The following is a 23,626-nucleotide window of genomic DNA, read 5'->3' as shown; positions in this document are numbered from 1 at the left end:
CGGCCCAGGGCTGCTTTCATTTAGCCCAGCTGGAGACCTCACCATTCCCAGACACCTAAAATATCTGCCACCTAGCTCTTGGGTGATCCACAGGCAGAACTGTGCCCCAGCCATGCAGTGACCTCCTTCAAAGAGTATAATTAAAAAGCAAGTTTGTAATTTGATAATTTGTAGAGAGGAAATTAATTGCTAGATGTATCTTGCCTATCTGCTGTGATGACTGGGGCACCTGCTGGCTTGGGAGCCCTTGGGAAGGGTAATTATTGGGGAGGGATCCTCAGGATTGCAGCTCAGTAGTGGGAGATGCTGCTCACCTGACAACCTCAGCCTTGGCCATGCACACGTGTGCACCCAGCAGTGTTAGAGATATTCTAACTAGGGATACAGCATCTATTTCTGTTCTAACAAAGCATTCAGCAACTACTTCTATTCTAACTAGGGATACAGCATCTATTTCCTGCAGCAGGGGCAGGACCCTTCCTAGAGGCCAAATGGGAGAGTCCCCTGCTCTGCCACAGCCCCTGTGGGCAATCAACAACCTGCTCCAGGTCATCTTCTTTTGGGGAAAGAGGGAGCTGTACACCTTCAAAAGCAGGTTTCTTTGTATCTTCTTATTGCTATTGGAACCAAACTTGTTTTCTGCATAAGATCCCATCATCAGAGCCAATGTGCTGCCTGGGAGGGGTGCATGGAGGGACCCCATGCCTGCAGAGCACAGCAGTGAGGAGCCACTTGCCTCATGGGGCTGCTCCTTCAGAGCATTGCCTCACAGGCTGCCCACATTTCCACTCCCAGGAGAGCCCCCTCCCAGTGCTTTGGGTGTTGGCTCCTGTGCTGTAAATCATGTGTGGGGGTAGCACAAAAGGCTTATCTGCCCCTCCTGGGAAGAAAGGCAGCCACTGCACCCACCTGCAGGAACCTGCCCAGCCACCCACCTCCACCTCTGCTCTGCCTTGGTGCAATGGCTGGAGAGCCCAAGGGGAGCAGCACCTGCTGGTCCATGCCCACAGAGAGCAGGAGAGCACCGCAGCCCACTGGAGCAGCCAGAGGGCTGGAAATCTGGAAATCATTGTCCAGAACAGGGTGTGCAAATAGACACCCCAAAGCAGAGGCCAAGAACTGCCCCAACACATGCCAGCTTAACCCCCAAAACTGTGACCAGAACAAGATACAGGTCTGCACATCTCAGGGTAAAGGCAGTTGCAAAAATAAGGATCAGAATAAAAGGCATAAGTCTGACAAGCTGCTTGAACATCACGAGACTGTTGAAGGAAGCGGTGAGCACAAGGAAAAATCTCTGCCCAGACCAGAAAGGCAGAGGGTGACAAATCATGTAGGCAGCAACCCAGAAAAGGAGAGGTATTTGATAAATATTTCTGTTCAGCATTTGGGAGGCAAAAGCCAAACAACACATCATGCTATAAAATAAAATATAATCACAATAAAACACTTTCCATCCTACGAGGGCTTCAGGAAGATGTTAAACAATAGCTACTGGGGTTAGATGTTTCAATCGGCAGGTCTGACACATCGGCGAGCGTAGAAAGGAGCACCTGATTAGCTCCTGTGGGTCCCTGGGACTTCCCCTGGGGTCCCAGCACTGGCACACTGCCCGTGCCTCCATGGAGTAAACAGGATGTCCCAGGCCCCTCCAGCTGACATCAGTCCTGTGCCGAGGGCTGGAACGGCCCCAGCCGGATTTGGTTCATAAAGGTTTGAAATGGGGAATTATCATTAGTGTCAATTAGCACTGTTTTATGAAAAAGAAGTCTTGGCATATCTCTGTTCTTGCAATTGTCCCTATCAGTCACGCTGATGACGGCGCTGATGTAAGCGGCTTTGGCAACCCCAGCGGCCGGAGCGAATGTGCCGAGTCCCTGCCTTGGAAATCCAGGCTCTGGAATGGAAATCCAGGCTCTGGAATGGAAATCCAGGCTCTGGAATGGAAACCCAGGCTCTGCATTGGAAATCCAGGCTCTGGAATGGAAATCCAGGCTCTGCCTTGGAAATCCGGGCTCTGCATTGGAAACTGGGCTCTGCGGAGCTCCCGAGCTTCACTGCAAGCACAACCCTGCCCTCAGCCAGGTGGTTCCAGCAGCCTCCTGTGGGGATTCGTGCTCAGCCCTCCATTATTTAACACCAAGAAGGTGTTTTAAATAATTATTAAATAATTATTTAACACCCTCTTGGTTTCCCAGCAAAGGCTGGAGTTGCCCAGGCTCTGGTGAAGCTGTCCTGGCACAGGTAGCAGGAGCAGGCTGTGCTGACAGCACCTGGCACTGTGTCCTGGGTGCCAAGGGACAGTCCCCGCTGAAAAAAGGTGTCTCTGGTAGGGAAGGGACTGAACAGAGCTGTCCAGGAGGGATCTGCAGCCTCCCTGGGGGCCAAGCCCAGTGCAGGGGCAGCATCTCAGGAGGCAGGGAAACTGGAAAAAGCCCAAAGGAAAAGCCAAAAACCAACGAAGGGATCAGAAGATGGAGAGAAATTTCTGGGACACCATCAGTGTGGGCCAGAAAAAGAGGTTAAAGGGCTAACTTGATCCCAGCTTATTAAAGCTCTTTTTGATGTGATTAAATGTTTGGCAGTGCCTCTGTTTGGCAGACAAGGATGAGAGAAGGCTGTGGTTATAAATAAGGCATGGATTCAGTGTGTGAGCACCTTCTGAAACACCCTGACAAAGCCTGGGTGAGTTCCCCATCCAAGGTGACCAAGGTGTGGGTAGGCTCAGCATGACACAGCCCTGCAGTTTCACTATGGACAAAATCTGTGCTGACAGAGCAGCTCCCTGCCTTGGGCCTTGTCCTTGTGCCAGCCCTGCTTGGTGGGATGCACTGGGGCTGCAGGCAGAGGGAGAAGCTGTTGATGGGCTTTCATAACTATTGACATAACAACAGTATCAGGGAGGGATCTGGATTTACAGCTGGCCTCTCCCTGCCTGGCTAAGCCCTGTCCTTCATCATTTACCTGGAGCAACAAATCATGCTTCCCATGGGCTTGTCACTTACTGGCTTTTGATGGACGCCTCTCCTAGGCAATTCCAGGTGAAGGCAACTGGTTGCTCCATTTTAGAAGACAGTTTGCTGCTGACAAGAAGCAGTGAAGAAAGCTTGGCTGATTAATATACTGTCTCTTTTGACATGCAGGCTAGAAATAGAGGAGTGGATAAAAAGGTGATGATAAGCAGTGTGATTACAGACCCACGAGGGAAATGAACATATACTTCAAACTGGAGGCAGCAGAGCACAGCCCAAGCGACAATTAAAGATGGATTCTGCAATCTGTCCTTGTGTGGAGGCCACTGGCTTCCCTGTAATTTGGAGTGTAATTGGAGTAATTACTTAGAGCTCACCCTAAGGAGCATGGTGGAACATCATTTTGGGTTGTTTCTCTTGCTGGTGATGTGACAGCTCCTTGTAAATCACTCTGAAGTACCTGGGTGTGATGCTGAAGGAACTGGGCATAGGCTGTGCTGGCTTCTGTGTCCGACCTGTGAGAATAGAGCAAAAGTCCTTCAGCAGCAGAGGTAGTGCTCAGAAATTAATTGCTGGGCAATTTAATTCATACTCCTGTTTCCTCCTCAGTTTTCCCAATAAGCATTGCTTGGCAGGCTGGGCTGCCTGTAATCCCTACTCCACATTCAGAGCTGTATCTAATCCCTTCCAGCAGGCAGCTGCCTTTCCTGTTTTTCCCCCATCCCAGTCTCAGCACACGCCTCCTACTAAACAGCTTCTGCCAGTGGCTGCCTCTTCCCTGGTGGCTCAGTGCTGCTGCAAACCATCCCTCAGTGTTGCAGCAGTGCTCACTCACTCCAGTGAAGGTGTCACATGCATGCCATGGTATGGTTATCATGGCAATGCCAGATACTGATCCATGGGCTGCTGCTGGCACTGACCAGTCCCCAGACAAGCTCTGTGGCTGCAGTGAGTCTGCAGCATCCCCTGCATCCCTGTCCCACTGGAGACTGGGCACTGGAGCTGGCAAACCCCCCCCAGCATCCCACCAGTGAGCCAGCTGGGCTGAGGCGCCTCCCAGCTGTGAGCCATGGGCAGACAGGCAAAGCAAAGAGGGTGAAGCCACACACCCACCCAGGGAACACAGCACAGCTATTTGCCACCTTGGGAATATCAGCTGAGCAATGGGTTTTGCAGAGGACACTGGGCAGTGTATGGCTACAAGGTGCCCACGCCATGAAGCCAGTGGGACAGCAAAGCAGGGGCAGATGCACCTGTCCTGTCTCAACGTGTCCATCTCCAGCAAAGCCAAGAGCAGCACTGACAGGCCTAAGGTGGGGGTGATCCTGGGGGAGCAGGAGGATGCTGTATTTTGAAAGTCAAAGGGCAGAAGGCTTTGTGCTTCATGAGCAACAGGGCCCAGACTGGCCCACAGCCCAGTTTCTGTGTCTCCTCTTTCCAGTGGAGCAGCTCAGCAGCACTGGAAATCAGACCGTGGCATTATGCAAGACTGGTCGTGGCTGTTTATGGCTTCCCAGAAGCCACGTAGCAATCCTGCTCCCCGGAGTTAACCTGCGAGAAGCACGTGTGCTGCAAGCCATGAGGGTCCTTCCCTAGGGCCCTGCTCTCAGGGAGCCTGGGACATCCCACCCCAGCAGGCAGGGAGCCTTCCCTGAGGGGTGCCCCCTTGGCTGGGGCTCCTGCTGCTTCCCAGCACCGGATCGAGAGCACAGTCATTCTTCCCGGCTGGGGCAGTGCTCTGCCAGGAGGTGCTGATTAGCCTGGAGCTTGCTGATTGCCAGGAAGGGCCCAGCACAGAGGTCAGGGTGGCTGATCCCTGGGAAGGGGGAGGTCGGGGCACCTTGGTTAAGTGTGTGGATTCTTGGGGAGAAGGAGTTGCACCAGTGCCAGGGCTGAGAGAGCTCTGCTGCTGAAGCATGGCTCTCTTTTCATCTCCACTGGGTTTGAAAAAACACAGCCAAATGTCCATCTGTGTTTCACCTTGAATCAGCACCTCTCATGCTGGAGGAAAACAAAGTCCACAATATCCCAAAAAGCTCCTCCAAGGTGCACTAAGACAGCTGGGCAACAGCTGCATGGTGAGCTTCTCCTTGCCCCGTGCTTAATAACAACCAGCACCTCCCTCCCCAATTTTAATGTCTTTCTTTTACATTATTTTTCCCCCAAATCACCTGCAGCTCTGTTCTGAGGCTCCTGCCTCAGCTTATCCCAGCAAAACATGGAGCAAACATCCATGTTCCTGTTCTGCAGCACAACCCCCTGTGCCTGTGTGCCAGGAAAAGCACCTTCTCACCCTCTCGTGGGACACTGGTGGGACACTGGCCAGGACTCAGAGGCTGGAGAGGGTGGCATGAGGAACCTCACATAGCCACACACCCATGCACAAACTCACACCCACATGCACTTGCCCTCCCTCAGACACTGGCTCCCCTCAGCCAAATGTTCCATCGCCCAGACAAAAGGGACACCTGACATTTTTGGCCAGCTATTGAATGATGCTGGTCTGATGGTGAGGGTGTTGAAAGGCTTTTGTTTATGATGTCTGCTAAAGATAAGCCTCCAAGAAAGATGAAAGATGCCCTTTGGAAGCAAGAGCAAGGCAGGTAGGAGTGCCAGCCTTAAATTACTGTGAAAGCTGACACTAGCTTTTAACATTTAATGTGCAAAAAGCCTGTGTCCCACCACATCTTGAAAGAGCCTCTTGGATTATGAGCATGACCAATAATGACTGGAGGTAATTCCTGCCTCCTCCTGGCAAGTGCATAAGCTGACAGTAGAAATTGTCTTCCACACTATTGCTTTTCCCTTGGAGGCAGAGGTTCACAAGGTGTGAATATAAATCCATGCAGAAAGCCCAACTGATGTTCTCCTAATGTGGAATAAACAGTGGAGAAGATGAGCCCTGGCTGAAGCAAGGTCTGGGAGCAAGGAATGGCCAAAGTTTAGGGCTTTCACCTGGGCAGGCAGAATAAAGCATCACTTCTTGATCTATTTTACATATTGATTTATACTCGCAGACTCTCAATGCAAAGCCTTCTGTGCAACACACATGGCAAGTGTTTTTTCAGGGATGAAATTGTTTACTGGACTTATTACAATCAGCAGCAGGTTTTGAGTTTCCTCTCAGGCTCTCAAGGCTTTAAAGACAACACTGTTGGCAGGTATTTCACCTGGCATCAGTCTGAAGGAAGAAAGATATCTGAGGCCTCCAAGATTAACTGTCCTCTCTGTGAGAAACATTTATCACTGTTCATTCTGCTCTCCCCAATCTTTATTTCTATCAAATGCCTCTGACCAAAGGTCTTTGCCCTATCTGAAAGCATTTCTTCCCCATCAAACTCAGATCATGCAATGCTCTCCCACACATACAAATTTCATGTTGCTAGAAAATTACAGTTTCCAGATCAGCCATGGAAGCACTTTTGCTGTCCCACTGTACTCTGTGGAAGCCTAGAGGGGAGGGGAGGACATGGGGACTCTTAATTAGTGGTGATGCTTCCATCCTCCTCATCCACAGAACCCTGAGAAGCCCAGCTCCAGGAGAAGGGGTCTCCAGTCCTCAGGACCTCCCCAGCATCTTCTCATCCTGGTTTGAAGCATTCCCCAGCAAGAACCATCCCCAGGCCAGGAGGGCATCATGGACCTTCCCAGGAGATGTTCCAGGGAGCCAGGAACCCACCCACTCCCTTTTCCAACACGGGTGCTCAGAGAGGTCCCACAGGCTTGGCACTGGCGCCAGAGAGCTGGGAATGAGCTGAGTCCTGAGATCAAATTTCCTCCTAAACCAGTAAAACAGCCTCTGGTTGTTTGCAAGGGCTGTGGGACAGCTGTGACCCACATCTCTGTCCTGCAGTGGGACATTGCAGAGGGACAGGAAGCAACCTCACAGCCTTCCCCACTCTATTCCAGCCACAGGCAAAAGAATGAAATTGTGACGGACCCCTCTGATGTACTTTGCTTTGTTTGACCAAGAACAAAAGTGGTGCAAGCAGAGGAGCTGCAGGAGAGCCATCCCAAACAGCACCAGAGACCTCACACTCAGGGGGGAGCTGGGCTGGGAAGTCCAAACCCTTGCACACAAACCCAGGACAAACCCTGCTGGCAGTTTTCCTGCTACACTGAACAGAGAAATACAATGGCAGTGATCCATGTTTATCCATAACTATGGAAAAACACCTATCTGTCTCCACCAAATCCCCCTCCCCCAGCCCTCCCCCAAATTGTTGCAGAGGTTTATCCAGGGGCTGGAAGGTAACAGGAAGCCTGGTTTTATATCAGTGCTGGGTATGGCTGTGTTCCCAGAAGGGTGTAGGAGACACCAGAGATGAGCAGCAGACAGAAGCTATGTGCATTAGATACAATACCTTGGATCTTCTTTCATCCAGAAAATAAACTATTAAAGATTTGCTTGAAAGGGTCGTTTTCCTTGCCATTGATACTTTGAGCTGTAGAAATAACAACATATTTCCAATGCTTGTTTGTTACAGCAATTTGCAAGGAGAAAAAAACCTTGCCTGATTATTTCCAAGGCAGAAATGAAACTGAATTTACAATATTTGATAATATAAAAAGTAAACTACAAGTAAATAGTTTGAACTTCAGCAATATTTGCAGTTCATAATGATAATGTTGAACTGGTGAAATGCTATCCTAATGACACAGTCACAGAAAATGAGGAGGAATATTTGCTTCCAGCTAATTGCTGAGCCTGTATACCATGTAACACCACAAAGCACATTCTGAATAAATCATCATTTGATCTTGAAGGTTATGCAACAAAACTTTTCAATAGCCTTTTCTCATCATCAAAAGAATTTTATGATTACAGGAGAGAATTCATTTTTTCAGCTCTGAGAGCGTGGCAAAGCAGAGGTGTGCCCTGACAAACCAGTTATCTGTGTGCTTTGCCACCTGCGAGGACCCGGGCACGATTCCCAGCTCAGACATTTCCTCGTGTGGAAGGGCAGGGATGGTGGCACTGGGCAGAGAAGCTGCCAGTGCTGGAATCCCACTGGTGCTGCTGCCCAGCCCCTGCGCTGGGCACACTCCAGAGGCTGGGCAGGGGGAAGCAGAGCAGCCCTTGGCATCACCCTTAGCCCAGAGCCATTCCCCCAGCAGAGCTCCACAGAGCTCCAAAGCCAAGGAGGCAGGTGCAGCTCCTGTGCCCCTGCCCAGGGAGGCTCACGAGGCTCTGGGGCAGCAGCTCCTCCCTCCAGTGCCCACTGCACCCAGCCCTGCTGCTGAGCCCTGTGTGTGCCACCTCGGACCACTCCTGTGCACCACCAGCTCTTCACCATTTGCCCTTGATGTTTTTCAGCACAATCCATCATTTCAGCATAAATGCTGTCTCACCTGGCCTTGCAGCTCACTTTGTACCATACAAAGCAGGTGTCCAGGGCAAAGGCTCCCCTCTCCTGGGGCCAGCACCTGCATCCTCCCCTGCCAAGCTGAGCCTCTTGGCTCTATACATGACTCAGCTTTCCTCACAATGCACCATATACATTTTTTTACAAGGATGGTTAAAAATATCACAGTTTGATCTTCCTTATGCAAAGGACTGTGACATTTAAGGGAGAAATTAGAAAAAACTGGGCTCTTAACTAAAACTGGACAGCAGCAGAGCACAGCACTCCTCCACAGCATCACGCCACTCCCAGGGATCTTCTGCAAGCAAAATGAATGAGCTCAGAAGCTCTCCCCGCTTCTGGAATTTGGAGAAATTAGCATGCACCTTACTGTGTCTTCCAGTCTGAGCCCAGATGGTGTGTAGGAGGAACTCTGAGAGCTTGGTGCATGCCCATGTGTTGGGCAGTGTGCTCTGGGCAGGCTGGCGGCAGTGCTGGGACCCCAGGGTGTCACAAACATCCCAGTGCCCTCCCACAGCTGACAGCTGCAGATGGACCCCATGGGACAAATGCCTTCCCTGGGCCTGTGTGGGTCAGCCACAAGCATCCCCTCCTTCAGCCCAGCCCTGCTGCTGGCCACAGCACTGATTTAGCTCTGGTCAGGTCCTCCACCCTGCTCTGGCAGTACCAGAAGGTTGCTATTCTACAAGCATCTATAAAGGGCTCGAGCACTAGGACAGTATCAATTGTGGTTTTCTGACAATGGTTCCACAAAAAGCAAAGTTATTTTGAGAAGGGTAAATGCAGCCCAGACCATTATATTTAATTCATGTCCACCCACAGCCCCCCTGCTCTGCTGAGCACGGTGGCACTTCAGACTCCATGTCCTGCCCTAGATACGACTGTGGGGGCAGGGGGACTTCACTTTCTAGTGCTGCTGCTCCTCCAGGAGGAATTCTGGCTGCAGAAGGTCTCCCCCAGACATGCTCTGCCACCCTCCCATGCCACTCTGGGCACCCATGTGCACCCTACCTGGTGCTGCAACAGGCATGTCCCCAGCATCCTGCACCACATCCTTCCCAGCCTGTGCAGGAGGCTCTGGGTTCCTGCTGAGCTGCCCAAACCACCAGAGCAGGACGGGCATCACTCCCCTGGGAGGAATATGGAAGTGACACTGGGAGAAAGACCCACATCACCTCTGGACACTGGCTCCAGGTCAGCCTCCCATACCTCTAGTCTGGGACTTTTGGGATTGGAAGCTGAAAGGACAGCCAGAAAATCTTGAAATACTTCTAGGCCCCATGTTGGACAGTGTTTTCTCAGCCTCTGCTTCTTTTTCACTCCTAGAATCAGGACAATGTGGTCCCTTTGCAGGGAGGCTTGGCTGAGCACAGACTGCAGAAACTCCTGGGCAAGGACGAGCTGCAAACAGCAGTAATCTCATACTGGAGACCAGAGAGTAATTTTTCAGGATTTGTACTTGATGCTACCAGCCCAAATCCACCTGACACATTTATTCATTAAGAACCTGGTACTGTGTTTTTATGACAAATGTATGACTGCCTTGGTACTCGCTAGTCAGCCCAGCATTATTTAAAATCTTCCCTTATTATGATTATCTGATAATGCAGTCTATTATACACAGCTCTTCAGGGAAGGAGAGGATGAAACACTGCATTTTATATCCTCTTTTTTATTTGCTGGTAAAACTTCACCAGAGCAATGACTGGTGAAAGAAATTTAGTGGCATCTGCTGAAAAATATTTGAGGTTTAAAAGTAAATGACTCATGATAGGATATTTCATTACATTTGCTTTAATAATGCTGACTTCTATTTCCTATTTTTGCAACATTGGCTGCTTTAAAAATGTGAAACACTGAGGTGTGTCAGCACAGGCAGGTTTGCTGGCCTCAGTTTCTTTTCCACCACATGGAATTTTCTTTTAGATCTGTTCCTGCATCTTTTTGACCTGGAAAATTTACTATCTGGTGAATCTTACACCAGTTTTCCCATCCTTTTGCCTAACTTGGGAATCAAGCTGCTAACTTGGGGTTGACAGCCTTCTCTGTTGACACTGGTGCAGTACTGGCATCCTCCTTGCCTTCTGCATAGGTGTTACAGTGAATTCCCATTACGTAACTGGAATACACTCCAGCCCTGCTGGACTCCAGGCACTGCTGTTTCCCTTATGCAGAGCAGTGGTTCACAATGCTGTAAAATCGTTATGTCTATTCCAATTACTGAGCAAAAATTGCAGCTGGACACCCTTGCTTTTCTGTAGCACTAAGAGTTCCCCAAACTGCTGAGCACAGACCCTGCAGAATTGCAAGGTTTTGTTTTTTCCCAGGAGAGGGTGTGAACGTTGCTGATTCTCTCAGCTGCACCACCCTCGTCCACAACCTGAAGGCTGCTTTAATCCCTGGGCGATTCCCCAGAGCTGATGCACCTGTCCCAGCTCCAGGGGCTGATGGAGCACAGACCAAGGGTGGTTCAAGGCCAGAGCCATGGCTCTGTAAGTGCAGCCTGCAGGATACAGTCAAGCAGAGCACAGCCTGGCGTTTTGGCCATGCAGCCCACCTGCCTGCTCTGCACCAGCGTTCCCCCTGCCCTGTGCCCACAGAACAGCTGCTGCATGGGTGCTCCTGCTGAGCCCACTGGGGCAAGGCTGGGCATGAGCAGCAAGGAGGGAGATCCCATCCTGGTCTCCCTCCCAGGTGGGTGCTTGGCTTCAGCAAGGAGAGGAACTGGGGGATGTGCTGCCTCCCAGATCACCTTCCTGCTCTCCTCAGCTCTTGTCTGTACCCTTGGGTTATGCCCTTCTACATCTGCACTACCCAGCATCTACCGGTGATGAATTTTGTTCCCATTTTATTACCTACTGCTCCATATCATCCATATTTTCTGCAGTTCTTCACATTGGCTCTACATTTCCCTCTCCTGAATAGCTCAGCATCATGGCAGGTTCTGCCATGGCACCATTATACCCTATTTTCCAGATAATGGTTTTTATTGCAGGACCATAGGGCCTGTCAGGTCAGCTGAGCATCCTTTACCTGGCCAGCTCTCCATGTCCCCATTCCACAGCTGAGGGCCCAATCTCACATTTTTTCCCTACTGCTGCTGGTTTTTAAGCATTTCGTATAAAACTCCCCTCTCTCTTGAGCTCAGTGCATTATGCTGGAAGGATATGTCTTTGCTGTGTTTCCAAGGTAGCCAGAGAAGTCCTCCAGCACAGATAAGAAATGAATTTTAAAGGAAAAAGCACATTGGGAAAAAAAAAAATTACACCTTTTTTTTTTTTCTGACACATTGCCTAGAGCCCCATGTGCCACAGAGCACCCACCAATGATTTATTCTCTAAACAGATCCTGTCCTTAGGACCTGAACGTGTCCCTTTATCCTGACCAGCTCTAAGGAGGGGATGTGTTGTGACAAAGGCCACAAACATTTCAACGGCTGCAGAATGCACTAAGAGCAAGAGGTCTGTAAGTGATAAATGGAGGCAGTTCATGCACTGTCTTCTGAGAACAGGGCTCTGCTGGCAGCCTGTGGCTTGCACAGCTTCAGGATTGTCCCCAGCAGGGTTACAAATTTTTGCTAAATGATGGCTGACCAGGAGTAGGAAGAGAAGCTGGCACTGGAGCTGTGCTGGTGAAGACTCCAAGACAAGCACCCTGCCAGGGCTGCACGGAGCCAAATCCATCAGGAATGAGCCAGGAAAAGAGCTCGAAGGCGTCCATCTGTTCTGAGGGGATTTGGAACACCAGGACATGGTTTTCTACCTGCCACAGTGGCAACATCTGCCCCAGGAAAAACACATCTGGCTCTCAGAAACCCCCCACAAATGGCTGAGCGTTCCCTCTTTGGTGGGCAATGCCAAAGCCTCCTGCAGGTCCAGACCCTTGGCTCATTCTGGCAGCTCCAGGCTCTGCTTTGTTACAGCTTTTCCTTCAGGTAGGCAAATTGTCTAAATTAACACTGAGACTTTTGGTACAATACAGCTAATGCCCGTGAAATACCTCAGGAAGGTAATTTGCTCCAAGTGCTTCCCTCGTTAGCAGCTGATTAGTGGATAAATAATTTCCAGAGGAGAACTGGACAAAGCAAACCCTGCTGGCAATGCAAAGCCTACAGGACTGGGCAGCAATTTCTTTGCAATTAGTAATTAAATCTGCAGAGGGTCGTGATGGTCAGAGATAGAGCTACTGAAAACCTGGCTGAAATATCTACAGGTGCTGGGGAATGTGTCCCTCCATGGCTCTGCAAAGCTTTTGAGGAAACGCTCACAAAACATTGCAACAAGCTAATAAAATCCATATTAAAAGGAAAAGCAGGCAGTTGCTGACCCGTGTCCCAGGCTTACCGCTCTATTTTTTTTTGCCTTTTTCTGTGTCCCTCAGGACAGATTTCACGCTGCCCATGGCTCTGTTGAAGGCTGAGGGGTGGTTCTGGCGCCTGCCTGCTCTGCTACTGCCAGGCATTTCTCAGCAAAGGCAAAATAATAGGTTGGCTTTTTATTTTTTTGGTTTGTAAAGCCAGGAACTCCATCTTAGTGCTGAAGCCCGTTGTTAGGCTTTGTGTTATTCTTGGCACGCTGACCGAAGTGCGCTCAGTATGAATAGCAGAGCTGAAAAGTAAATACTGGATCCTCTGGGATCTGTGGAGAGGGAGGGCAGTGATATTTCTTAATGGTGCACCCCGGTGCCTGTTTGGGTTAGGCTCACAGTAATTGCTCCCTAGGTGAGTTTATACTAACAATTGATTATTTCAAATGGGAAAGAAGTACAAATGAGTAAGAGAATAAACACTGATGGTGTTATGAAACACAGGAGAGGAGAGCAAAAATCTCATGCGGCTCCAGGACAGGGCTAGAAGCAAAGCTGGGCAGAAAATCATGAATACTGTTTTCTGTATATGCAATTTCTTATGCATGCTGAATAACATAAGAAACTGCATTTTCCCCCAAAGCTTAAGCTAAAGAGATATTTCTAAAGTCTGATCTTCTACAAAGGACACCTCTTTGCTCTCCTGTCTCCTTCTCCACGCTGGAAAAACATGGGGCTCTTGACATGAGCAGCACTTTGCTGTGAGCCAGCAGGTGAGAAGACAAGGAGCAGGAATATGTGATGGAGGAGCTCTGGGCTGAGTAACCTGAAGATAAAGCCCACCACGTTCTTGCAGAGACACTGGCTGGGCCACTGCAGCTCTCCCATGGCTGCAATGCGCCCCATCCCTTGTCACCAGCCTGTGCTGCTGGGACTGGTGTCCTGCTCCCCACAGCTGTGTCCCCACACTGCTGCGTGTCACAGCAGCGTGCCCTCACTTGCCACTCACCAAGGGCTGCCTTTAGCCTGCTGCATCTCCAGAGGGGCTCCAGGCAACCCATAAGCAGGCTCTGGAGTCTGCAGATGCCCTTCGCTAGGCAGGGGACCAGCGCTGGCCCAAGGACATGGTGCCAGCCCTCTGTCGATGAGGAGCTGCCTGTCAGTCCCAGTGCTGCTGCCTCAGGGTCACCACAGCAAATCCCCAGTGCCCAGGGGCAAACTGGTGCTGTTTAATGGTTTCTGGGCATCTTTCACCATGATTGAACTGACAGCTGCTAAGTGCTGGCTGTCCTGGCCTTGGGCCAGCATCACAGGACCAGGAGGGGATGCTCAGGTCTGAATTTGTGTGCCTGGAGCAGCACCTGTGTGAGGATGGGCTGCAGCAGGAGGGTGGGCAAAGAAGGGTTGGGAAGGAGAATCCCCATTCTTCCAGGAAGGGAAGGAAACGCAGCCGACCGGGCACTCGGTGCAGGAGCTGCCTGTGGGTGAGGGCTCCTGGGCCGGCGGAGCCCTCAGGGACGGCTGCAAGCTCTGCTTCTCCCCAGAGCTCACCCTGCGCCGGGCTGCACGGGCTCCCCGCAGCTGAGCTCATTAGTGCGGCAATCAGCAGGGCATGAAGGGGAGATAATTACACAGAGCAGGGCTCGGGCTACGTGCGGGCTCCATAAATAGCTCGGTGCGGTGCCCGGGGCTCACTCACGGCCCCGGGCACCGCGCGGCTCGGACGGGCTCTGCGCTGCCTGGGGAAAACCCATAAACCTCCATTAAATGTTTCATTTAACTACGCTTTTCCTAGCGGAAAAAAAAAAAAAATGCAGTGAGTTTCCCAGTGGACTCTGATTTTGAACCAAAAAAAAAAAAAAAAAAAAAAAAAAAAATTATTTTTGGGAAAATACCCAAGCAAAAGGTTTCAGCCTGGGGTGATAGTGGTCACATGAAGATGTTCCCCCACATAGACTCTGGGACTCCACAGAGAGGAAGAAGTGCTCCTAACCCTACAGAGAGCATCCCCTGGCTGCAGGTAGAGGGGGCCTGGCCCAGCTGCAGGGATGGCTGCGGGGCAGGGAGGGCACCTGGCCCCACACAGCCTTGTCTCCTAAGATGCCACCCTGCAGCACCCATCATGGTCCTTCTGGGCCAGCTCTGACACCCACAGCCACCCCAGAGCAGCTCAGTCACCAGTAAAAGCCATGTTTGCTCACCACCCCACCCCTCCCCAGTGCTGGTGACACAAGCAGCCTGGCCTGTATTTCCAGCATGGCCATTTCCAAACTGATGGCAAGGTCCTGCCCTAGCATGTGATGACCCATGTGTCACCGGTGCCACCAGTGTGCCCTGACCAGTGAGCACCAGTAACCCTCCTCATCCTTCAGGGAGCATCATCACAGTGCATCACCTGCCCCAAATCCTCCTCTGCTGCAGCTTCCAGCAAGGCTGGCTGCTTTGCCTTGCATAGCGAGGCTGGATCACCTTGTTTTTTTCATGAAAATGTGAGTCTAACACAGCAAGGTACTGCATCTTTCCCTTACCTTTAATCACCTCTTTGCTGTTCCTTCCCTGGGGATGAGAAAATACTTGAAGACAAGGTTTTGTGCTACTCGGACATGGATTGGTTCAGCACATCAGAGAGGGCAGGGTTCAGGATTCAGCCCATACCACAGCCTGCTGTCTCTGCACATCAGTTTGAGGGAGGAGAGCCTCTCCCCCAGTAAACTCATCCATGGGCAAGAGAGAAGGAGCCCAGGAAACTCCTGCCACGTATATGGTGCATTCTGTTATTAGGCTAAGCCACAATTGGGTCCCCACGCCTCTTTCTTGCATGTGCACATCACACAGATGCACACACAGTGTAAAATAAGCTGGGTTGGGCTGGACATGCTTAATGAGCCGTGGGCTGGACGTGGTTAACGAGCCATGCACATCCCTGACACAGACCTGTGCAGGAGCTCACCCACCAGCCAGGCTCACCAAGGCAGCATTTATTCAAGGAACAGCGTGCTCAGCCTGAAGCTCACTCACTCACAGCACAGGCAGCTCCCAGCTCCCTCCAAACCAACCCTGGCTAGGGTGGCAATCATCTTTAAAAATCCAGCTTGTTTATTTGCAACATCACATAGGACAGATCAACTATGTGGGTCACCACACTCAACTGCCCAGCAGATACACATCAGCTACTTTTTAAGCATGATAAGTACAGGAAACCTCCTATTGCACAGGACTTCAGTTGTGCCACAGAAAAACAGCCAAGTGTGTCTGATATCTGCAGCTTTATTCTTGTATAAAAGATTAAAGGCAAAGCTAGAAAAATGAACCTATTGCTACACACTCACTGAACACTTCTAGGACAACATAGGGCAGTAAAGCTTTTATTGCTAATAAGAACCAACAGAAGGCTTTAAAGCTTATCTAGCATTCAATTTTTGTTTGTAAGTAACCCAATTTAAAGCAGCTTTCAGTCTTTAAAGCCCTCTCGCCTTTCTGGAATGCTTCAAAAGTAAGATGGCCTGAGGACAGTGTCTGCTTTCCAGAGGGACCAGACCAATTCTCTGCATGAGGTGCAGAAATGGGCCACCCAAGGAGTGACAAATGAAATCCAACTGCCCACTGGGGACTCCTGCCAACCATCAGACAAGCCCAAGCTGCACAGCACCCAGGGAGCTGGACCCTGCCTCGTGCAAAAGCAGCAGTCTCTGAGGGCCCCTAGGTTGTTCCCATGCGCCAGCAGCTGAGGCACAGATGAACTTAGACTTGGCACCATGGACTCGGCCAAGCAGAGCCAAGAGCTGAGCCCTGGATACAGGGGCTGTGGAGGTCCTGTTCCAAGAACTGAACTGCCCTTCCTCTTGAAGGGTGAGGCTACAGGCAGTGGGATACTGAATGCTCTTGGGATCCTAGATTCCCTTAGACTATGCTGGATCAGCACTGTTCACCCTTCCTGAGGGACTGTTAGTGCCACTATGGCTTTACAGGCCTTGCTGCAGTCAAGAGCTGCCCCTGGGGGCAGCGGGTGCCTTAGTCTTCAGGGATCGGGGTGTTGCAGTTGCCATGGTAAATTCTGACCTCCCCCTCACACTGGAAGTACTGGTCAAACACATCGCTGTAGCCATGGTCCCTCCACCACGTGCAAAGCTGCCGGTTCCATGTGCAGTCAAGAACATGGAAAAGCTCTGGATGCTCCATCCCCACCATAGTGAAGAAATCCTGGTCCCCAAGGTGGCCCTTGAAGTGGTACTTCTCCGTCAGCTTCTGCACCATGCTGGGCTCCAGCAGCTGGTTGTAGAGCTTGGATTGCCTCATGGCTTCCAGGTTCAGGAGCAGGACACCACTGTTGAAGCCTGGCAGCCCATCAGGAGGGGGCTCCCCCACTTTGGTTTGGGGGTTCTCACGGCGATACTGCCAGAAGGTGTGCCTGGAAAGAGAGGAAGAACAGGCACAGGGATATCAGGGAGGGCAGCCTGAAAAGCAGCCACCTCAAGTCTAGGCAGGTCTGGGTCACAGCACAGGATCTACCACACAACCAAGGGATCTCACCATGTTTGTCTTCTGTCTGGAGGCACCCAGCCTACCAGAACAGCCAGTGCTTCACAGGCTGCCTTTCTCTCCATCCCCATGCACAGGATATTGTCCAGACTTCAAACCACACTGCTTACCATATCCCAAAGCTCCTTTTGTTTCTACCAGCATCACTCTGGTGAGTCAAGTGGACACAGGATCGTGTGACTGCTCACACGGCTGTGCAGAGAGACAAAACCACATCCCCAGTGCCTTGGGTGAACCATCAGAAGTGTCCTAATTTCAATTACCTAAGCAAGCAACCAAGAAATTTCTTTGGCTCCTTTCTCAGTCCTGTGTCAGAGCATATGCCTCACCATACATACACTGGCTACTTGCAGGAATTGAATTAATCCCATGCTATTCCCCAGGTAGTTAGATCTGCCCTCCAAAATTGCACCCATTCAATCTGAAAGTCTTCTTCCCTCACACAGCATCCTCTGCTGCAAAGCTGAGCACCTGAGAGCAGTCTGAGCCTGTTGTTTTAGAGGAGGGCAAGAGGGACCCATGACCCCACCACCATCTCACAGCCCAGGGCTGCCAGCACTGCTCTCTCCTTCCAGCCCTCACACTTAAAGTTACAGATGGGTTTTTTTACACCTTGCTGTGAAAATGTCAAGGAGAAACACTGTTAGAAAGAATAAGGCAAGCCTGCCACTGGTTCCTCTTCAAACCTGTCAGATACCATCCAAGTCTCCATGCAGCTCAAGGCAACGAGAACTTGGAAGATTTAGCACCCAAATGTTTAAAGTGGTCTCATGCTTGGAAGCTGAAGCTGGACTCCCTCAGATGTAAGAAGATGCAGGGACATTTGCCCCTGGGACAGCTCCAGATGCAATGCTCTCTACTCTAAGCATTTAAATTTAAATTTTTCTTCTAAGAAGACGTATTGACCTCCCACAGGCACTTCCTCAGGGATTCCTACAGCTTGTACAGAGATCAGACTATCAAATCCATCCTTCTGGCCTGTGCTCTGGCTCCCGTCCCCAGCAAAGCAACTGGCCAAGGATTACACAGCCACCAGCAGAATTATCCCAGCAGAAAAAGGATCTATTTTTTTTCTATTTTTTTCCTCAGCAGAAATGTGGATGTGTTAATGATGTGAACTGTGAATATCTTTTTTATTTCCTGATCTGGAGAACCACAAGAATCATGCAGCATCACTTCCTTAAAACTTTCCATTAAAGCATGGATATTTCCCATTTCATTAAGGGTCTTGACACCACTCCCTTCCACCTGATTCAGAATGGAAAGGGTTTTTCCCAGTGCCAGTTTTCCATGGAAGGAGGGCACAGTCTTGTAGCAGTCATTTCCATGCTTCCTAGGGAAGGGGAGTGAAGGACAGACTGCCTCATCAGAGCTCATGGGCAGCAGTGCTTGTTGGATCTGAAGGGTGGGGAAAGGATAAAGAGCTCTGCCTCTGTGAAGAGCAGCTGTGTCTTGAGGACAGGCAAAGACAACTCATGGATGAGTTGCTCCTTAGAAAAGGGAGGCAAAACATTCTCCATGCAGCATTAGAGGGAAGCTAAACCTGCAAAGATAAGCCCCAGCCATGTACCAATCAGCCTCCTGAAGTGCTCAGATCCAGGGAGTGGCTCAAGCCCAGCTCTGCATCCTCTGCTCTCTGCTTCTCCCTAGCAGTGCCAAAGTCATCCCCCTGCCCAGAACATTACGCTGGAAGCTGACAGGAGGGAGAGGTTAAGCAGTGCCACAGAGGGAGCACATTTCCAGCTCCCCAGCAGTGAAGCTGATTTCTTTCACATTCTTACCTCCAAACATGCTGCCCAAGCTAAGGGACAAGATTACAGCCACTGCAAGCAGCCAGGATAAAAACATTGGATGCACCCAGGTGCTCAGCATTGCCAGGCCATGGTGGGGCTAAAGCAAACCTGTATCACATGACTCAATTTTTCAGCAATGCTGTTCCCTAGATGATTTGTGGATGGCTGATAACGTGCCCTTTTCTACAGGAAGAGGAGACAGACTGACTGACAAGCAGCAATTGTTCAGCCCTTCCTCCCAGCACTGGCTGTGACAGGGCTGTTCTCCCCCCGCTCTGTGAGGGGTGTGGGGCTGACAGAGAGGGCAGGGCCGTCCACAGGGAGTGATGCTGAGGTGAGATCCAGGATGTGATGAGCTGCAGGTGGCTCTGCAGTGCTGATGTTTTGGCAACCTGCTCACAGCTGAGCACAACAGCCTCTCCCTTACCAAGGGAAAGGTATCCTGGCAGGGCCACTGGCAGCAGCTGTTTAGACAGGATTTATCTTGGCTTTTGTCTTTCAAGCAATTTTGGTCCTGTCCTGTAGGAGCCAGGACAGAGAAGAGCATGGCTGAAAGGCACCTCCACCCAGTTAGAAGTGGAAGGAGTGACGAGTATGAGAGCATTGTTCTCTTCGGAGGAGATGGGACTGGCAAAGCACAACAACCAGCCAAACAGCTGACACAGCCTGCACCCACTCCACTCTGTCCTGCTTGACATTGCCCCTTGGCACCCACCTCATATTTTGGCAAAACATAAGGGCAAAACTCCAGGGGCTGGATGAGTGTGCTGTCAGGATGTGTCCTTGAGATAATCATCAAGGAACTGAACCTCAGCTGGATGCAATGGAAATGTCTCCCTGACCCAAGCCCCTGGAGTGGCTAGGATCTCCCTGGGAACGGGCAGCTCAGGCAGGGCAGTGTGCCCTCCTCTCTGTGCCCCCAGCAGCAAAAGCCTGGGCAGGAAGGCAGCACCACCAGGATGCATTGGGACAGGAAGCTGTTAGCCAGGAGAAAGGGAGGAGAAAGGAAGAGGAGACATTTGGGGCTTTTGTTAACTGCTCTAACCCATCTAGATGGGAGGGGACAGAGGTGACCTGTGGCCCCAGACCCCGTGCCATGGTGCAGGGGAGCCGTGCGGGGCCTCCCGCGAGCACCCGCCTGCAGCCCCAACAGGCTTTGCTTTGAGGAGCTGTTTATAAACAGAGCTGGCGTGTGCTAGGAAACATCTGGAGAAGAGCATTTCCAAGCATTCAAATGCAGCCCAGATAAAAAACGCTGCTTCCAGCAGGACTTCCCTTGTTGGCCCAGCACAGGGCGCTGCGGCCGCACCTCCCCTGCCTCGCAGCCCAGCAGTCACGAGCCCCAGCTCACAAAGCTGCCATCACACCTTCCAAATCGCTGGGGACAGCGGCCAGGCCAGCAGGGACCCCTCCACCCACCATCTGTACTCTGTAGGGCCTTCTCAGCAGCAAGGGGCAAACAAGTATGGGAAAAACTTTGTTAAAATCTGTGAACTTCCACTCATGTACTTCAGCTCTGGGTTATGGAACAACTTCATGGGATAAGCCGGAAACCTCTGCTAAAGCAGCTGGATGCCCGAGCTTCCAGCCATCCCTCTCTGAGCCACTCTGACAGCAGCCCTGCCAGCCCAAACACCAACTAAAACAAGCATACACTCTCCTACCTCCAAATATGTTGTTCAGCTCCTGAATCAGAACATGGATGGCTGCCCGTGTTATCCCCAGCTGCAGGCACTTACCCAGCTGGCAAACACTACTGCTCCTGTGCAATGAGCAGCGAGGCACAAGTGCACCTTGCTCCCTGCTCCGTGGGCTGCCAGGACTCCCCCAGGGTGGCAGGAGGACATGGCACCTGGCTGTGGTCCCACCAAGCAATCCCTGGCTGAGCTGTCCATCTGGTGGTGCCTGAGACCTGCAGGGCCCCAGAGAGCTGCTCTAAGAGGCAGATGGGATGGGAACTCCAATGTGAAGTATGCAGTGTCCCGATGGGGACAGGGGATGTGCTTGAAATGGCAGAAAGCAAAAGGGAGACCCTGATAGCAGCTTCTGCCCTGCCTGGAGGAGAGGGTATGGGCAGTGGGAAGGGAAGAGTGATGGAAATGATGGCATGGTACATTCAGAGGGTGATGGTGGCTTTCCCCCTTCATCCTTAGCACAAAGTAAGATCACAGCCAAGAAACCTCCCTGCACCCTTCTCCTCTTGGCTAATCCTCACGTGGCAGGCAGCTGTCAGCCCCTTACCATCTCTGTGTTCAATTAAGATTAACATGCAGGAAAAGGACAGCTCCCCTTCTTCCCTCTGCTCCCACCTCCAGAAGATAGTGCTGCAATGAAAGTGGGCCTTTCCAAGCTTCTGCCACACAAAGGGAGGCAACCATTCGGGGCAACATCCAACCCAGCTCCCTCCTCCTGCCCTAGCAGCCAGACCTCAGCCTGGTGAGCTCAGCGGCTTTGCAACAAAGCAGCCCTTGTTACTAATTGCTTATTTTCCATGTGTAATTGCTAAACCCCTTAACGAGTCAGGGCAGCAGGTTCAGTACCAGCCCATGCCACAGCACCTGAGCTGAGGCTGAACAGCTTGTGCAACCCAGGAAATCCCAGCTCCATGCTTCTCAGGAGCACCATGTACCCAGTGATACGCAGTGGCATCACCAACACAGCAGTAGTCCTTGCCCTGCAGGGGAAAATGTCAACTCGAGGTAAAACAATGCCGATTTCCATCCTAGAACAAAGGGCAGGATGTGTTGGTGTGCACACCAGGACCACCTTACACTTCTCTGATGGGTTCAGGGTAAAGGTCCAACTCAGGCAGACCTTCAGCCCTCCCATGGAAAATACTGATGAAGCAACAGACTGAGCTCTTTGATGAGGACATTAGTAATTCCTTAATAAACTTCTCACGTAATGCACAAATTATGTCTGTACAGTGCTGGTTTCTACCACAGCCCAGCCAGCATGCCAAACTTTTAAAAGGCCTGTATTTAGAGCAGCAAATTGATTCTCACTGATGACATTTCTCCGTGGACTTAGTCCAAAAATGGGAACTCTTAAATAGATGACAAATGACAACTTGTGAACACAGCCTGTGAGCAAAACCTTTCTTTGGGACAGATTTTCAGGTGCGGCCCTCCACACCACCAAACATTTGTACACCCCACACCAGTGCTAAAATCATCTGCAAAACAGAGGTGGGACCACCTCTGGGCCACAAATTCCTGTCTGGGTCACAGCAGTTCCCTTCCATCTGTACAGCAAATGGCACTCATGGCACCACAGAGCAACAACTTGTGTGTGTGAGACCATCCTCTATCAGCACCAGTACAGGAAGGGGGGCAACCCATCCACAGGGACACTCTAGAACACTGTGGGCCTAATTACTGCTAAAATGGCAGATTTCTATTAACAACAGCAAATAAATTCTGTTCTGGCAGTGTTTTCCTGCATGCCTTGGAAGCACAGGCTGCCTGTTCTGGGACACCTTTGCCTGCCAGTGGAACTCAGGAACAGGGAAGATGCTCTCCCTTCACAGAAGCTCACCTGCTGCTTAATATTATTAATACTATTTGTGCTAATCAATGCACAGCTCTGGTTGTCAGATCTCATCCAATTTACTCATTGTTTTAAATAACATTTCAAGTTTGCATCGTAGTGGGAATAAATTGGACAGGTCCTATATATTAATGATATTCACAGTTGTAAACAACACAACCCTTTACCTCTTTGGATAATTTTTTAAATCAGAGGTAAAGCTGAATTCCTGAAATTAATTCTGCTTCCAATTCCTTGCTGGTTCTGTTTGTTCTGTAATTTTGGCTGCTTCTTGGCAGCCACTGCCAAACCAATTCCTAGAACCGTTTTCCCCATGCATTGAACAGGAGTGCTTGCTACAAACCAAATCAAAGTCTTGAAATGGTTTAAAATCCAAAGTGCACAGGGTTTGGGGCTTGCAGGACTGTGGGCAGGCAGCATTGACATCACCATGGCACAAATGGCAGGAACAAATTCTCCTGCCTTTACTCCTGAAGGGCCTGGGGAACAGAACCTTTTGTGGAAGCCAGATCCCTGCTTCCTCAGGGCAAAAGCCCTTGGAAAAGAGTAAAGTCTCCAAGTCAGGGCCACCTGCCTGCATGAAAAGTCCACAAAACCAGGAAAACTCAGACAGGAGGACCTGCCTGCTGGAGATGGTTATCTTCAGTTCTGGAAAGCTCCATCGCAGGCAGCAGCCCACCTGCAGTGTTACATCTTACAACCACCACTGCTGCCTCAGCAAGGGAAAATCCAGCTGCTCCTGGCTCGCAGCTGTTAGCTGTACTTTGGGGATTTTTTTAGATCCCAAGAGAAGGTACAGAATGTACCGTCTCAGCCCAGACTCTGACAGCCTGGCCCAGCTATGGATTTAGCATTAGCCTGCTTACAGTCCAGGATAACTCCTTTCCTCTTCCAAACATCTGACAACGTGACTTAGCGCCGGTGCCGCTGAGGTCCCACAAACACCCAGCACTGCAAGCGCCGCGGCTCCGTGTCCGGAGCTGCACAGTCCCGCTTCCACCCACTAATGGGCCTCTCTGGGTTGTTTCAGCAGCTCTCAAACAAACAAAACTCATGTCACTGAGCACACAGCACACTTACAGCAGCTCCCACATGATTACAA

At 50.8% G+C, this 23,626-nt stretch overlaps 1 protein-coding gene across 1 annotated transcript in view; it reads right to left on the bottom strand.

Annotated features, from left to right (window-relative positions):
• Positions 1-15,890: 15,890 nt before the first annotated feature.
• Positions 15,891-23,626, bottom strand: part of XXYLT1 (xyloside xylosyltransferase 1) — a 31,825-nt gene continuing 24,089 nt past the window's right edge. Inside the window, exon 4 of the mRNA XM_021536792.2 lies at positions 15,891-17,051. Within this exon, the coding sequence (XP_021392467.2) occupies positions 16,655-17,051 (397 nt within the window). The 3' untranslated portion in view covers positions 15,891-16,654. The remainder of the gene's footprint in view (positions 17,052-23,626) is intronic.

Source organism: Lonchura striata, chromosome 10 (genome assembly GCF_046129695.1).
Source record: "Lonchura striata isolate bLonStr1 chromosome 10, bLonStr1.mat, whole genome shotgun sequence".
NCBI classification, from domain to species: domain Eukaryota; kingdom Metazoa; phylum Chordata; class Aves; order Passeriformes; family Estrildidae; genus Lonchura; species Lonchura striata.
Note: the sequence above shows the minus strand (reverse complement) of the source record. Positions and strands in the feature narration are given on the sequence as shown.